Source organism: Pinus tabuliformis, chromosome 4_2 (genome assembly GCF_031772625.1).
Source record: "Pinus tabuliformis cultivar Carrire ecotype Pingquan chromosome 4_2, CPIR1, whole genome shotgun sequence".
Classification (NCBI taxonomy): Eukaryota; Viridiplantae; Streptophyta; class Pinopsida; order Pinales; family Pinaceae; genus Pinus; species Pinus tabuliformis.
This window is the reverse complement of record NC_142304.1, coordinates 907,102,109-907,117,406: the sequence shown is the minus strand read 5'-3', so window position 1 is coordinate 907,117,406 and position 15,298 is coordinate 907,102,109. Positions and strand designations below refer to the sequence as shown.

At 35.3% G+C, this 15,298-nt stretch overlaps 1 protein-coding gene across 1 annotated transcript in view; it reads right to left on the bottom strand.

Moving 5' to 3' along the window:
- LOC149172619 (serine carboxypeptidase-like 20) overlaps window positions 1–15,298 on the bottom strand; it is a 382,145-nt gene that overhangs the window by 330,620 nt on the left and 36,227 nt on the right. The window contains exon 10 of the mRNA XM_089427753.1: window positions 4,733–4,801. Within this exon, the coding sequence (XP_089283879.1) occupies window positions 4,733–4,801 (69 nt within the window). The remainder of the gene's footprint in view (window positions 1–4,732; window positions 4,802–15,298) is intronic.

Below are 15,298 nucleotides of genomic sequence, written 5' to 3'. Positions count from 1 at the left end.
ATGTGATTATAATAAATGGATGATTAGCCAACATACTAGTTATGATTCTGATTCTAATTCTTATTATTATTCTTATTCTAATTTTGATTTTGATTTGGATTACCCAGCTCAAGGACAACAACAATTTTTATACATAATAATTTCTATCTAAATTCATTGAAGAATTTAATGGACAACTATGAGAATCAGGTTGTTCTATCCTATTAAATTGATTTTCCAAAAGTTAGAAAAAATCAGGCATAAGTTGACTTAAGAAATTGTGTGATAAATGACAGCTAATTTGTCATCTTTTCTAAGTGGCTTTTTACCTTTGTCACTTTTCTCCATGAGAAAATCTAATTTTTGATTGCCTAGTTGATCCATAGGTTACAACTATTTGGTTCACTGATGTGTTGACACAATTTTCACAGAGTAGCAACATCCTTTCTCTAGAGTTGCAGTAATGGGATTGAGTGAGAGTTTCAACAACAATCATGGTGAGATTTGTAGCAATTGTATTAAGAAAATAGTCGCAACATTTAATGGGGTGAGAGTCGTAGCATGCAAAGTTGAGCAATAGTGATAGCAACTTCCTTTTCTTTTTTATAATTTAGTAGATCTATGCCTCGTAGTGTCTTCTTCTGCTAGTATAAATCAACTATTTGCATGTACTGATTATGTCAATCGTGGATATGACCAATGTGAAGGACTTAGGAAACAACTCCCCCTACTATGTATATGTCAAATAAACAATGGGATTCTCTTACTATATCTCTTTCAACCCTTGTAAGCCCAACTTGAATGTCAAGTGGTGTCTAGATCGAATGGTACATACTTGTTGAATCTTCTACCCATTAGCAAGCTCAAGAACCCCCTATGGACACATAATAAATTGTTTCCTTGCAGCATGAGGCTCTCCATCGCAACTTAAGAGAGACAAAACTAATAAAAAAATGCAAAGAAAGTGGGCTGACAAGGTTGCATATGGGGGTTCGGTCGTGGGGAGAGTGACCCAGCAAAAGTGTAGAAAAACAATTGAAAAATGAAAACCAAGCTAGAGGGGTTTCTCAGACCTAGAACCAAGACATTAGGAGAACTCGTAAATGAGAGATGGAGTAGGTTGAAAAGAACCAACAAAGAGCGGAAGCTTTGAAACTTATAATTATACAAACCTAATCACTAGGGAGAAATGGAAGGAAATATCCAAGCCTAATAGAAACCTAAATAGTGGAACCTGGAGGTCACACTATCGATGAAAACCATTCAAATAGTGAAATCATCATAGAGAGGAGCCTTTTCAGATCAAAAAGGTTGAGGGAAACCATGGAAGAAAGTAGGGTTGAGGCCAGAATTAAAATCTTGGCACAACATATAAAACATTACATGAGAGGTCATGTCACTCCTTTGTGTCATCAAACTTCTATGGGGGGTGGATGTCTGACACGTCATCTTACATTAGTGCTTAAAGGGATGACCAGCATGTCACCCCCCATGCATCACATCCCCTCCCATTCCATACTAGGTATCCAATTGATATCCATGTCAACACATCATTATTTGAATATTGGAAATTAGTAACATGTGGGGATCCACTAGATGCTTCTAGAATATTCATTGAGATCCCAAAATGGTTTTAAAACCATAAACCTAACCCTACTTCTAGCTATCAAAAAACTAGAAAAATGAGATAGTAGAGTTCATTTTTTTTCACTTGTCACCAATTACTCTATGGCGTGAGTAGGAATGTGGAGGAGATGCTCTGTGTGGATGTGAGAGAGAGAAAGAGAATCATATTATAGAGAACCATATTGTCTCATAACTTCACAGTAACATATATAGATATATATATATAGATATATATATATATAACAAAACAAAACAAAATGCACAAGCCCTCATTGGATGTCTATTAATTATTACATTGAAGATGTCTATTAAATATTGCATTTTCTTTTTAATAAGAATTGAAAATACTAAAAATAATCACAAAATAAAGAATAAGATAATTATATTCATTTTAATTTTAGATGTATCTTAATAAGCTAACTATTAAAAAATCCAAAATAATTTATAAATAAATTATATTAATAGAACAACTATATTACAATTTCAAGTTGAAAAAGTAGTGGAAATTAAATTTCCACTGGGAAAGATAGATCAAGTAAAAGTAAAACTTAACTATACAATAAAACTTCTCGATCGATTAATCATTGTTTCATAGAGCATAAAAAATTAATTAGTTGTTTTTTCTTTTGAAAAATAAAATAGAAATCATTGTGTAATAGCACTTGTTTAAATATATAATTAAAGAAAAATTTAAGATATAGTATAAACATATGTGAAGTACCTACTATGATCAAATGTGATTATCAAAAAATGAAAAAAACTAAGTTGAATCAAAGAAAATCATATTAAAGTGCAACATCATTTTTTTATAAAATGAACATGTGTGTTTACAAAATCTTTAGATAAAATATAAGTTGACGTGCATAAAATTGTAAAATTATAAAATCTATTAAAATATGTAAAAAAATAATCACCCAATAAAATATAAATTCACTATAATAATTTTAATTTTAAAATATAATTTATTAAAATAATATATCGATTATATAAATCAATTATATTAGTTAAAACCTATGATTTACATTATTATACTTTCACATCTAAATGCTACTCAATCTTCTAATTTAAAAGTTACTCCAAACAAAACAAAAATAAAGCACACAATATGCTTTCTCAATTTCATTAATCATGGTCACATTTAACAACATTAACTCAGAATTGTTTTAAATTAGCCCATAATTGTGTTTTAATGAAAAAGAAAAAAATTAAAAGCATTTTATAAGCTAACATGTTAAACCATATGTTAGCACATTTGAAAATATGGTAGAAAAATGTGAAGTACCCCTATAGTAATAGTAGCAAACTCCATTTTCCTATATTAAAGTGCAAACACAATTTTGCCAAAGTTCATGTAGAAATCCATTTTTCCATATGTGAGAAAATCAAATGTACATAGATAAATTTCATGCAACCTATTGTGATAGAATAGAAAATTTGGCATGTCATATGTATTCACCCAGAGATCTAATTTGAGAGCGTTAGAGTTGATAAAGATATCAAGTTGATAAAGGTATAGGTTTGGTAAGAATTAAGGGAAGTGTGTATTTAAATAGTATATAAATAATTTGTGTTTCTTTATCACAATTTAATGATATTTTAATAGTAATATTTGTATAATTTAAAAAAAATGATATATTTTAATATTTTGAAATTTTATTTATAAGTATTATTATTCATTTTTAATAATTAATTATATCTATTTTTTTTCAATATTTTAAATATTTTTATCAATTAAATTAAGATAATTCTCATTCATTCATATATATATATGATTATCTTAGGAACTAGTATGTAACTTATGTAGAAAGTGTTAGGAAATGTAGAGTTGGTTGACTAAGAGGAATCAAGTAGCTTTAGGTATGCTTGAGTAGAAAGAAAGTATTCTAGGAGTTTAGTCTCTTTAGTAGATAGTGATGAGATTGAAAGGATTAAGATGAGATCCTAAGTCTCTCAATTAGCAGGCTAGAATAGACAATATGAGAATATAGAGTAGGTTTATCTATTCTATAGGAGGTCTTAGATAGTTTGGATTCCAGGCTATAGAGAGTAAGGTTATTATCTTCTAATAGTGAATTTTTCATTCCTCTATTAGTATGAGCTTGAGATATGAAATAGAAGGAACGATAGATACTTACCTTAACATCGTAAGGGTAAGGAATTCTTTTTTATTACTTTCAAGGTATGAGAAAGTAGGAATTAGATCTTTATAGTGGCTTTCTGTGTTAGATAGAAATAGATTAGATTGTTGGTCTGGCTTGATGTATTCTTTAGGAAGAGTAGGAATTAGGTCATATGTGTTAGCTTTCTATCTGAAAGAGTAGGAAGTAAGAGTAGTAAGAGTAAGAATTATATCTTCTATTGTAAGTTGATCTATTTGATAGGCTTAGATAGAAAAAGAAACACTTTAGATTATGCAAGATAAACGCTCTACTCTAATCTCAACCATGTAATCTTCTAACAAGCCTAAGCCCTTCCTATCCTTACTAAAATGATAAAAAAAGCTAGGAAGAAGCTACTAACTAATACCCCAATCCTATTAAAATAATAAATATATTATTTTTATATTAATTTAATAATAAAAATTTGATAAAGTAGTAATTAAAATCATATTGATAAAACAAATATTCCATTATTAACCTAACAAGATTCAAATTTGATTTTTAATTCTAAGGATAGAATGGGTCTTTGCTTATTTATCACGGCGTTGAGACAATCAAGGACATGATCTATTGATGACTGTTCAATTGATGGTGACACCCACACTTGTGTTGATATGCATGTAGATGAAGGATAAAATCTTTTTCTTTTATATCAACTATTTGAAAAGTTACACATGGACACTTATAACAGGATGTAATGTTTAAAGGAATTTTATATAATGGACACTTATAACATGTTTTTTTCCAAGTATATTATAAATTTAACTATTAACATGTTCGTGAGAAGGTTATTTTCAAGTAAGCATATATGATTTTCCAAACCTAACAGCTAGGTATTTTCTTATATATTGAACATGAAGACGTTACTACTTTTGAGATCAATGCACATAATACATCGAACATAAGTTTACTCAAAGACATTGTAGAATTCAAAAATTATGAAGATGAAGTGGGTTTGATCAAAATACCGTTTTAGCATGAATTGCTTTCCTCACAGAGGGATTGTTGGCCCATGTTATAGAAAATTTGTAAGGATCCTGTATGGCCAAGCACATCCATATTAAATTATTACTCATAAAAAACAATTATGCTTTAGTGCTAGCCAATAAAAACAATCAATAAAGGCAATCAATTATATGATATTCCTATTGAATCTTCAAAATCCTTTAAGATCATGTGCTTAATTGACATAACTATTCGCTTTATGTGGTAGAAAAAGTGGACAAGAAGCGGCTTGCAAAATTTATGTAAATAGTAGTTCATGTTTTAATGAATTATTAATATAGAATAATATAATATTTAGCACAATTTTTATCACTTATTTTGATATTTATTAATAAAAATATATTTGTAATTAAATGAAGTCACTAAATATACTTTATATAATAGAAACACATATATATCTAGGGGTGTAATATATTTACAAATTCCAAATAATAGAAGAATACTTTGTTATTTACAAATTCAAAATAATAGGAGAATACTTTGTTATTTACAAATTCAAAATAATAGAAGAATACTTTGTTGTAAATAAAAAACACTCTTATGAAGATAGTTAAAAGAGAAAAAATAATAAAATTGAGGATTCTTTAATTCTTAAAACTAATAATATGTGTCGGGGGTTGATTTGTTATATACATTAGTTTAAATTTTCTTAATATGCATATGATTTATTTTAATATGTGTTAAATTAACTTAATTTTTTAAGGTAAATTATTTTTTAAATGTAAAATTGGAGAAAAAGTTTATATTTTTGAAATTTTTGTTATCCTTGATAAATGAAGAATTAATATATATATATATATATATATATATATATATATATATATATATATAATTTTATGAAAACACTAATAATATATATACTTATATATATGTTTGGCATTTTTTTTGGCATGTTTTATATATATATATATATATATATATATATATAAATATATGGCATTTTTTTGGCATGTTATATATTTTTTGAATTTAAATTTATAATGATATATATTTTATGAATTTTTTTAATAGATTATATTTTTATTAAAAAAACAAAATTACCATATAATGAATAGATTTATTATTTTTATTATTCTTTTAATGGAGTATTATGTTTTATTATTGTTTTTTACTTAATGATATCTCATCTAACTTATCACCAAGACATCATGGATGGAAAGGTTCTGCCATTTCTATGAGAATACAAACATCGAGGATGAAAATCACTTCCTCTTAGAGTGCCCCGTGTACAACATATTAGATCTCAGTTTCAAAATCTTTGTTGCAATACTGACCTTCCTAGCCTTTTACGATGTCAAAATTATAGTCAGCTCAGAAGGCTTCTCTCCAAGCTTTTTGAGGATAGGAATACAATATTTTTTTGATAAGTAAGAGACGAACCTTATATTGATCTGAATAAATTACATAATTTACAAAGAGCCCACACAGTAGGGGCGACACAGCAAAAAAAATGGCTAACAGCTGCGAGACAAGTCAAGACCATAAACCGACCCTCCTGCAACAAAAGTAGATCCTAAGCAAAACTCGGACGTAGCCCTTAGAAACTGGCAAGAACCACATAGCGTCGATTAGTACAAGTCCCGCTCTATATGCCGATAAGCAATACAACCAATCAATCCGAGCTGTTGAAATCAGAGTCTTGATCCTACGACCATCTTGGATATCGCACGGACAAGAACCAAGGGGGTTAACCATGCAATGAGAGTGATTTTCCACCACCTCTCCTTGCCACGTGTTGCCTTCTGTATGGAATTGCATGGAATTGCTCCAAAACCTGATACCGCCCGTGTCGTGTGCGATAAACCACTTGTGGTTTTTGGGTTTTGTGGAACCCACCTTGATGCCACTCAGAAACCCATTAGGCATATACGACCTGCAAGCATGGTCTTGTGGGGTGTCGGGTCCCCAGATGGTCCCACCAAGGGCCATATGGCTCCTGGTGGACCTGCTCATAGTCTGATCAAGATGGGGCCCACCTCAAAACGTCAGGCCCTAAATATTTAAGTGAATAGCATGATTGATCTCCACCGTAGAAGGAAACGCCCCTATCCAACAACCCATAGACATATCGCACGGTCGAGATGCATGAAGGTTAACCATGCGATGAGTGCGGTTTTCTCTCTCAACTCTACGCCACGCGTCGTCTCTTGAATGGAATTTCATGGTTCTTCCATTATACCAGAAACCAGTTGGGAGGAGATCGTCCATCCGATCCTGCCAATCTGTCTGCCTCCTTCTTTTCTGAGCTAGCCCTCGAGATTTGCCAACAAAAACCTGCTGAGCCAAGAGAGTCTCAGCCATCGAATCTGCATTATCGCTCACTGTGAAACCTTCCTTTGTCATTCTAAAGCCCAGGGAAAAGAGACAAGAGTTTAAGAACAAAGACCGATGACAAAATGGACATTGTCCTGCCCATCTCTGTTTCTAGTGTCACCACTACTCAACCAAGAATCCCAGTCAGTCTTAGCTAGATTGGAACAGTCCTCGTGTAGCTGCCCGGTAGGAAGTGACTCCCATGGATGCCGAGAATCCCTATCCTTGTTGACCACCCCTTCATTGGCCAACCTCTCTGTAAGCATATTTTCCTTCCTTCTAACATCCACAAATCTTATTGTTTTAAGGATTTGTAAGTGTAGTTGGATACAGTGGAACACCTGTAGCATCCTCCAGTGCTTTGACACTTTGTTTGGTGAGGTTCCATTTTGAATCCTCTTGGCAGCTTTAATGACCAATTCTGAGTCAGCTTTGATTATGACATTCTGTAAGTTTTCCTCCGTTAGGATCTCCATACATTGATGTAATGCAAGAAGTTCCGCCATGTTGTTGGTGCCCTTTTCCAGGTGTCCATGGAAGATGTAATTTATTTGTCCCTCAGGATCCCTGATGGCTCCACCAAAGCCAGCTTCCCCGGGATTGCCCTTGGAGGCTCCATCAACATTGACTTTGAAAAAGCCCCGAGGAGGGGGTTGCCAACCCCTCTCACCACTGTTTAAGGTTCTCAAATCCTTCATCACACCCTGAGGGTTAATGGCTTGAAGATATAGATTAATAAGAATTTGTATCCCCTGAGGCAGAGGAGGATTCATCGGTTTCGTTCTCAGAATGCTTCTGACTATTTCCTTGAGCTATTTCAAAATCTAATTGATAATGAGCTAGGGTTCGCTAGCTTTGTTTTTGAAAATTCTTCTACTTCTTTCTTTCCAAATGTTCCAGATGACAAAGCCTAGAATTAGCCTCCAGGATTTGTTGATGATTTCATTTTCTGAGAAGTTTTTCCTCCATTTTGAAAATGTATTGGATATGCTGAGCCAGTCCATGTCAGTTTATCTGAAGCTTGAGGCCACCCAATCCCAAATTTTGGCAAAGAAGGAGCACATATTAAGCAAAGTGCTCAATCATTTCCTCCTGCAAGTTGCAGCGCTGACATTTAGAGGGGCCAATAAAACCTTTCTTCATGAGGTTTTCCCAAGTTAGGATTTTCTTTTGATGAACAAGCCAAATAAATAATTTTATTTTCATCCATTGAGAGGTCTGCCATAGCTCCTGCTAGACTTTCTCAGCTTTTACCAAGTTAAATCCAGTGATTGCTTATTTAGCCTCTTTGAGATTGTAGTTACCTTCATTGTTCTTACCCCATCTTAGTTGGTCTGGATAAGAGGAGACCAGAATCCTTCTGTGATCTACATCCTTTGCAAGAGCCTCTGCCATTCCCTTCAAAGGGCTTTCTTTGTTGTAACTTAGATTCTTCCATTTCCTCCATTTATCCTTGTTGCTCCCTCGATCCCAAAATTCTTTTAATAATAAGAGACCTTTGTTGTCTGTATCCCTTTTTAGGTTTTCCAGTTCATTATTTTTTAGGATGGGTTCCTATTGCCAGTTGTCCTCCCAGAATCGAGCCCGGTCCCCAGCTCTAATTTCCCAAAAATAGTGCTTCTCGACAATGCTTTTGTTCTCCCAAGCAAGGTTCCAGATGTATGAGCCCCTTATTTGTCCTGTCATTCTAATGTGATCCTATTCCTGCTAGTGCTAGGCGTACTTTTGAGTCCAAATCTTGGCCCATGGTGCTCTCGGCTCCTTCATCCATCGCCACAACAACTTGGCTCCCGAAGCCTCACTCAAAATCTCCAGATCATCCAGACCCAAACCACCATGGCTTTTGGGTTTCCAGAGCTTGTCCAAGGCAACTAGAGCCAACTTATTTTTCTTTTTCTCTCTGCCCCACAGAAAATTCAATTTAATGTTTCTTATTTGCTGCTTTATGCCCTTATAAGTCGGTATAGCTGCAAACATAAAAATGGGAATGGCCTGCAAAACCGCCTTGGTGAGCACCAGACGCCCAGCCAAGTTTAAAGCTCTGTATGTCCAATTTCGAATTCTGTCCTGAAGCTTGTTTAAAATTGGTTCCCATATATGCTTACACAAGGGTTTTTCAGTAAGAGGAACGCTTAGATATTTCGAAGGTAACTGTTCCCTTTGAAAACCCAGAATTCTGGTGATGTTTCTCTATATTGCAATATTAGTGTTAAAGAGAAAAACCTTGGACTTGCTTTGTATTACCTTTGTGCCTACTGCCATGGTGAAGTCGTTTAAGATATCTTTGATTGATTTTTCCTCCCTAACCATGGGTACACCTTCCAGCATCGTGTCATCCACAAATTGTTGATGAGTGTTGGCCTCTCCATCTGGGATGAGGTTGTGTCCCTGAATTCTACCTTCAGCATTTTCCATTTTGATTGCTCTACCAAACCCTTTTGTCATGAGAACAAAGAGGAAGGGACATAGTGGAACACCTTGTCTGAGTCCCCTAGAAGGTGTAAAAGAATTGGAAGGAGCTCCATTAAGCATAATGGAGAAATTGGTCAAGGTGACTAAAGCCATAACCCATCTTATCCAGTCTTGGTTAAAGCCATAGGCTTTAAGAATGGCTCTGATGTAAGACCAGCTGAGTTTGTCATAGGCCCTCGTAAGGTCTAATTGGATGATCATACCTACTTGCTTGTTGTGCTTGAGAGTTTGTACCACCTCATGGGCTTGGATAATATTGTGAAGAATCTGCCTTCCCTCCACATAGCTTGTTTGCTCCTCAGATATGAGAAAAGGTAGCAGTGGCTTAAGTCTGTTGGCTATTACTTTGGAGATGATTTTGTAAACCACATTGCATAAGGCTATGGGTCTAAATCCATCCAATGTGAAAAAATTTTCCTTTTTGGGGATTAGAGCTATAAATGTTACATTTAGTGCTTTTAGAACCTTTTTGTGTTGCCTTGAGACTTCAACTACCTTGAGTATGTCCTATTTGACTGTATCCCAGCAGGCTTCAAAGAAATTGGCATTGAAGCCATCTGGTCCTAGTGCTTTTCCATTTTTTATTTCCTTGATCACCTCACTAACCTCTTCTTCAGATACTGGCATGTTGAGATTATGGTTGTCCTCATTGGTGGCCAACTTAGGAATGTACTCAGTGATCTTCGTGATGAACCTGGATCTGTCTTCCATTGAATCCTTTGCAATGTTTGAGAAGTGTTGTACTAGGGTCGACTCCATGTCCTTGTGAATTACAAGTTCAGAACCTTAGGAGTGCTTTAGCTTGTTGATTTTGTTATGTGCCCTGTGAGCGATAGTATATTTTTGAAAGAACTTATTGTTCCTTTCTCCCTCTTTGATCCACTGGATCCTAGATTTCTGTCTCCGAAAGGTTTCCTCTTGTATACAGTGTTTCTCCCATTCTTCCTACAGAGAAGCAGTTAGTTTCTGTCTTTCCTCATTGAAGCCCTCCGTGGTATTGATCATATTGATTTCTTGGAGTTTCTGTTTAGTACTCATTCTGGACCTCTTGATGATATTACCAAATTATTTTTTGTTCCACTCCTTGAGTTTGGATTTGATGTATTGTAGTCTCTGCTGGAGCATGTACATCTTAGTACCCTAGATGTTCAAATCCTCCTCCCACCATTTGGCAATGTTTCTACTGAAGTTGGGGTTAGAGAGCCAGGCATTTACAAATCTAAAAGGCCTGTTCCTCGGTGTGCCCATAAAGGAAGCTTCTAGTTGTACAAGCCAAAGATCCGACCCAGCAAAGGGCAGAATGGACACTGAGATGGCTGCTTCTGTGAGGATAAGATCCTCATAGATGATGACCCTATCCAGTTTTGACACAACTTGGGAAACTCCACCTCTTTTTTTATTCCAAGTGAAAGTCCCATTTGTAGTTTCGGTGTCCACTAGTCCCATGTTCATGAGGAAATCTTGGAAGGATTCAAAGTCTTTGCCCAGTTGTCTACTACCTCCTTTTTTTTCCGAGAGAGATCTTATCATGTTGAAATCACCTGCTAGTATCCAGGGTATGTTGGGATAACGTGCTCTAAGACCTTCCAAGGAGTTAAGAAGTTTAAGTTTCTCTGCATGTTGTTGAGGGCCATACACATCAGTTATCATGCAGGTCTCCTTGTCCCCTGTAGGTTGGCACACTAGAGAAAGATAGTTCTTGGATGCTTCAGCATCTAGTATTCCCAGTTTCTGTGGATCCCATAGCATGAGAATCCCTCCCGTAGAGTTAATGGCTTTCACCTCTAAATAATGATACTTAATTAACCATTTATTATGGATATCTCTTATTTTCTCCTTTGAGAATTGTTTTTATTGAATAAAGACAATGTCTGGTTTTTCCTCTTTTAATCTATTGTTGAGATTTCTCTGTTTTCTTCTACTCCTTAACCCTCTAGTATTCCAGGTTGTGAGCTTCATTAAGAAAGGTTAGTAAAAGAGTAGTTGGTAAGATATTTCATCTTACCTGAGTTAATCAGTAGTTTCCCACATTCCATTAATAGCTCATTCTGTCTCTTCCTTCCTCTTTTCCTTCCCGGGTCTTTTGGAGATGATGTCTACTAGTTCTCCATCACTTTTACCCCACTCTGTTCTTGGCTTTCGTGGTTTCTTTTGACTCCAGTTCCCTTTGATTGCACCCTCCATAGATAGAGTTGCTGGACTCAATCATAATCTTCTTTAGGTAGTGAATCCATACCTTTGTTCTTCCCTTGTTCCAGAAATTGTTCTATATCTAGTATCTCCTGTAGTTCATGATCCTCCATACCTGCCTCACTTGGGGTGATATCTTGGTCTTTTCTGATCTCCATGTAGCTTTGTAGCTCCTCTATTTGTTGATCGTTTACTGGGATATCCTCCATTTCAGCTTCCATATCCTGTTCCTTAAGGATGTTCTCCTTTACTGGGTTTGTTTCCACATCCTTCTCCACTTCCTCAAGGATTTTGAAGTTGTTGTTTCTTGTTTTTCTGTCTTCACTTGTCTTCTTATGAGATCATTTTCCCCATTTCCCTTTGCCTCCAACCTTGGTAAAACCCTCATGATCTTTTTCCATAGTGGTCTTTCCACTATTTTCCATATAGTTTGTGGGGCACTCTCTGAATAGATGGCCATGTTCACGACATTTCCATCATTTGAAAGGTATGTGCTCATAGTCTACCATTTGCATCCATTCCTCATCATATACCTCTAAGATTATTGCATCTCGGAGGGCTCCAGATAGAACCATTTCCATACATATTTTGGCGAAGGAGGTATATTTACCTTTGGGAGTTGCTTCTGATATTTTTACAAAATACCCTAGCTTGTTGCCTATGGTTTTCAGTGACTCTGGTTGCCAGTAGTCCAGAGGTAGTGAGTACAGTCTGATCCAAACTGGTACAGATGTGAATTTTTCTCGTTCCAGGACAAAGTTCATGATCCATGGTTGCATGTAAAGTCTTGCTGCAGCATAGAACTATAGTCCCCCTTCAAACACTCTATCCTTGTCCTCTAGGCTAGCAAACACTACCGTGAAGAAGCCCTTTGAACCCAGATGCACATGTATCTCTCCTTTGGGCTTCCAGTGGCTCCTGATCTAGATGTGTAAAGCTCTCTCCATTGGCCATATTCCCATAAACTTGCAGATGATCGCATGTTCTCTCATATGGTCCCTATGCGCTTGAAGCGCAGGATCACTTAATATGACCATGGGGATGATGCTTGTTTTGGGCTTGCATGCTCCCGTAGTTTTCATTTGAGGCCTTTTCTTGTTGTTTCTTCCCTTCTCCTTTTCTAGACTTGAGTCTTGTTACTCTTCTTCCTGATTCGGGATCTTATTGCGTCCCACTGTTTCCTTTCCTCTTGTTTCTGTAGTCTTTCCCATCGGTATTTTTAAATGTTTCCCTCCTGGCTCCCTTCCTCCCTCCATGACGGCTTGACTGTAGGAGGGAGCAGCACTCCCTCCTACAAGACCCGCCATGAAACCCTAAAACCAAAACAGGTGCCGACTTCAGGGTTTTCTCAAGTTGCAGAGCATTTTTCCTTCCTAATCCTCTTTCATCTGTAGATCTTTCGTGAGATGATAATTGTTTTCATGGAGAAAGAAAATTGCTTTCTGATAGGAATAAAATCTTAATTCAAACTAAATAATTTGTTTCTTTAGGTCTGATAGATCAAAGTTTGGTCTCACTAGACGTTAACCATCATCATCATCATCATAAAGTACTTGATACAATCAAAAGAAAATAAATCTATATAAATTATATAATGAAAAGAGCTTTTCCATATTGATATTAATTTATTTTAACCAAAAATGTAAAAAACATAAAATGTAAGTAGAATGTTGATCTAAAAATATTAATAAGGATTAATGTGAAATAAAATCTATAAAAAGGAAAATTTTTGAAATAAATTTATAACTAATCTTGAAAACTTGGAATTTGTTAGAAAGTGTAGCAAGAAAGGCTCAATTGACTTTAGCCTTAGTCAAATTGAGTAAATCAAATTTCCACATCAACGAGACAACTTGGAGGAAGTTAACTAGTGTGACATGGCTCTTGTCACTTAGTTAGCTCAGTAAATTCGAGTTAGTGGGCGCGAGTTCAGTCATGCATGTGTTGATTACTAAATTTTAGCAATCTAGTTTAGCTATTTGCATTTGTACTCTATTAATTGAACTCTAACAATTAATAGATTTAGTTGAAGGTAAGTTGTGTAGTGAGAGAATAGTCTAACTCAAAGATATTTTAGCTAACTCATCAATCAACCCAAAAATATCTCATGCATTCATAGAATTTGAATTCCTGTGGAGGAATTAAGGTTAATGTAAAATGATTTGTTTACTAGTTGAATGTACAAAATTATGAATCTAGGCAGTTGATCAATCCTTGGGAATTGTGCAAGGAAATAACCACCTTTCCTATTGTTTAGGAGCTCTAATTTTCTTAGAATTGCGCAAGGAAATAGGAGGCTAGAGGAGGCAGAAATTGGCTAAGTGTTGGTGAGAGGTCCTCATTTCAGTAGAAATAATAGTATTTCTTTTGCAGGTTGTGCTTAGAGCTAGAGCAAGCAATTGTAATACTTTCTCTATTCCACTGATTAATTCAAGAGGCTTGAGGGGCTTTTCCTATTTGGGTTCCCCTAGAAATCATTGTTTACCTCTAGTTTTTCTTATTGCATGTCTATGCATGTTGTTCTAAATTGTGATTTCCATTATGTAGATTAGCAGAGTGGAATTTGTCTCTTTCTTTTAGTTTGAAATATTGAGTAGTTGCAATTTATATCAAATTTATACATGGTATCAAAGCCCTAAAATTACATTAGAACCAATATTTTTAATTTTTCCCTCTGGAATTTTGAATTTGCAGCTTCAGTGTAGTAGTTTTTCTTTAGATTTGGGACAATTTATTTCAATGGACTGAGATTCGAGTATGCTCTAGAGTGTAGCTCAAATTTCCTAGCCTGGAAGGATCAAATGGAAGAAATGCTTGATGATAATGGAGTGCTTGAATAGAATCATACTAACATTAAAAAACCAACAACATGAGATGCACAACAATTAGCCTAGTGGAAGAAGGACACTACAAGATCTAGGAGGACCATCCTAGAAAGTGTGAGAGACCATGTGGTCTCAAATCTCCATGGAAAAGAAACATGCTATGGTATGTGTGTTATAGAACCATTTACCACTATTGGTAGATTCGACGGTCTGATTATGGCCTAGGGAAACCCTTCCTTCGAGACTTGGTTAAAAATTCTTAAAAATAGTGTTTTATTTCCCATACGCTACTTTTTTCCTATGTTAAAAGCGTGCACACGTGGGTCAATATATACCAAACCCACGTACATGTGTTAAAACACTAAAAAACTAAATAATCTCCTTAAATTCAGGTGAATTTTACAAGTTTTACCTGTTACTCACCTACTATAGCCCGTGGCCCAACTCTTTCCCAACTGAAAAAAAAAAACTAATTTGGAGAAGTATAAATAAACCTCCATGGGAAGGCCTAAGGGGAGAAGAGATGAGATATTATAGTTGATTGATCCCTGATCGAGTCTGAAGAAATCCCTATGCCTCCTGCACTCCCCAGTTATTGGAAACCTTTGTTTCCTCTTTTGAGATGTCCTTCATCCCTCTTATGACATCCTTGTATGTATTGATGGAGAAAGATTGCTGAGGTCGGGGCAAGACGGATTCGGTGGACGTTTCGCTTGGAGCTAGAGGAAG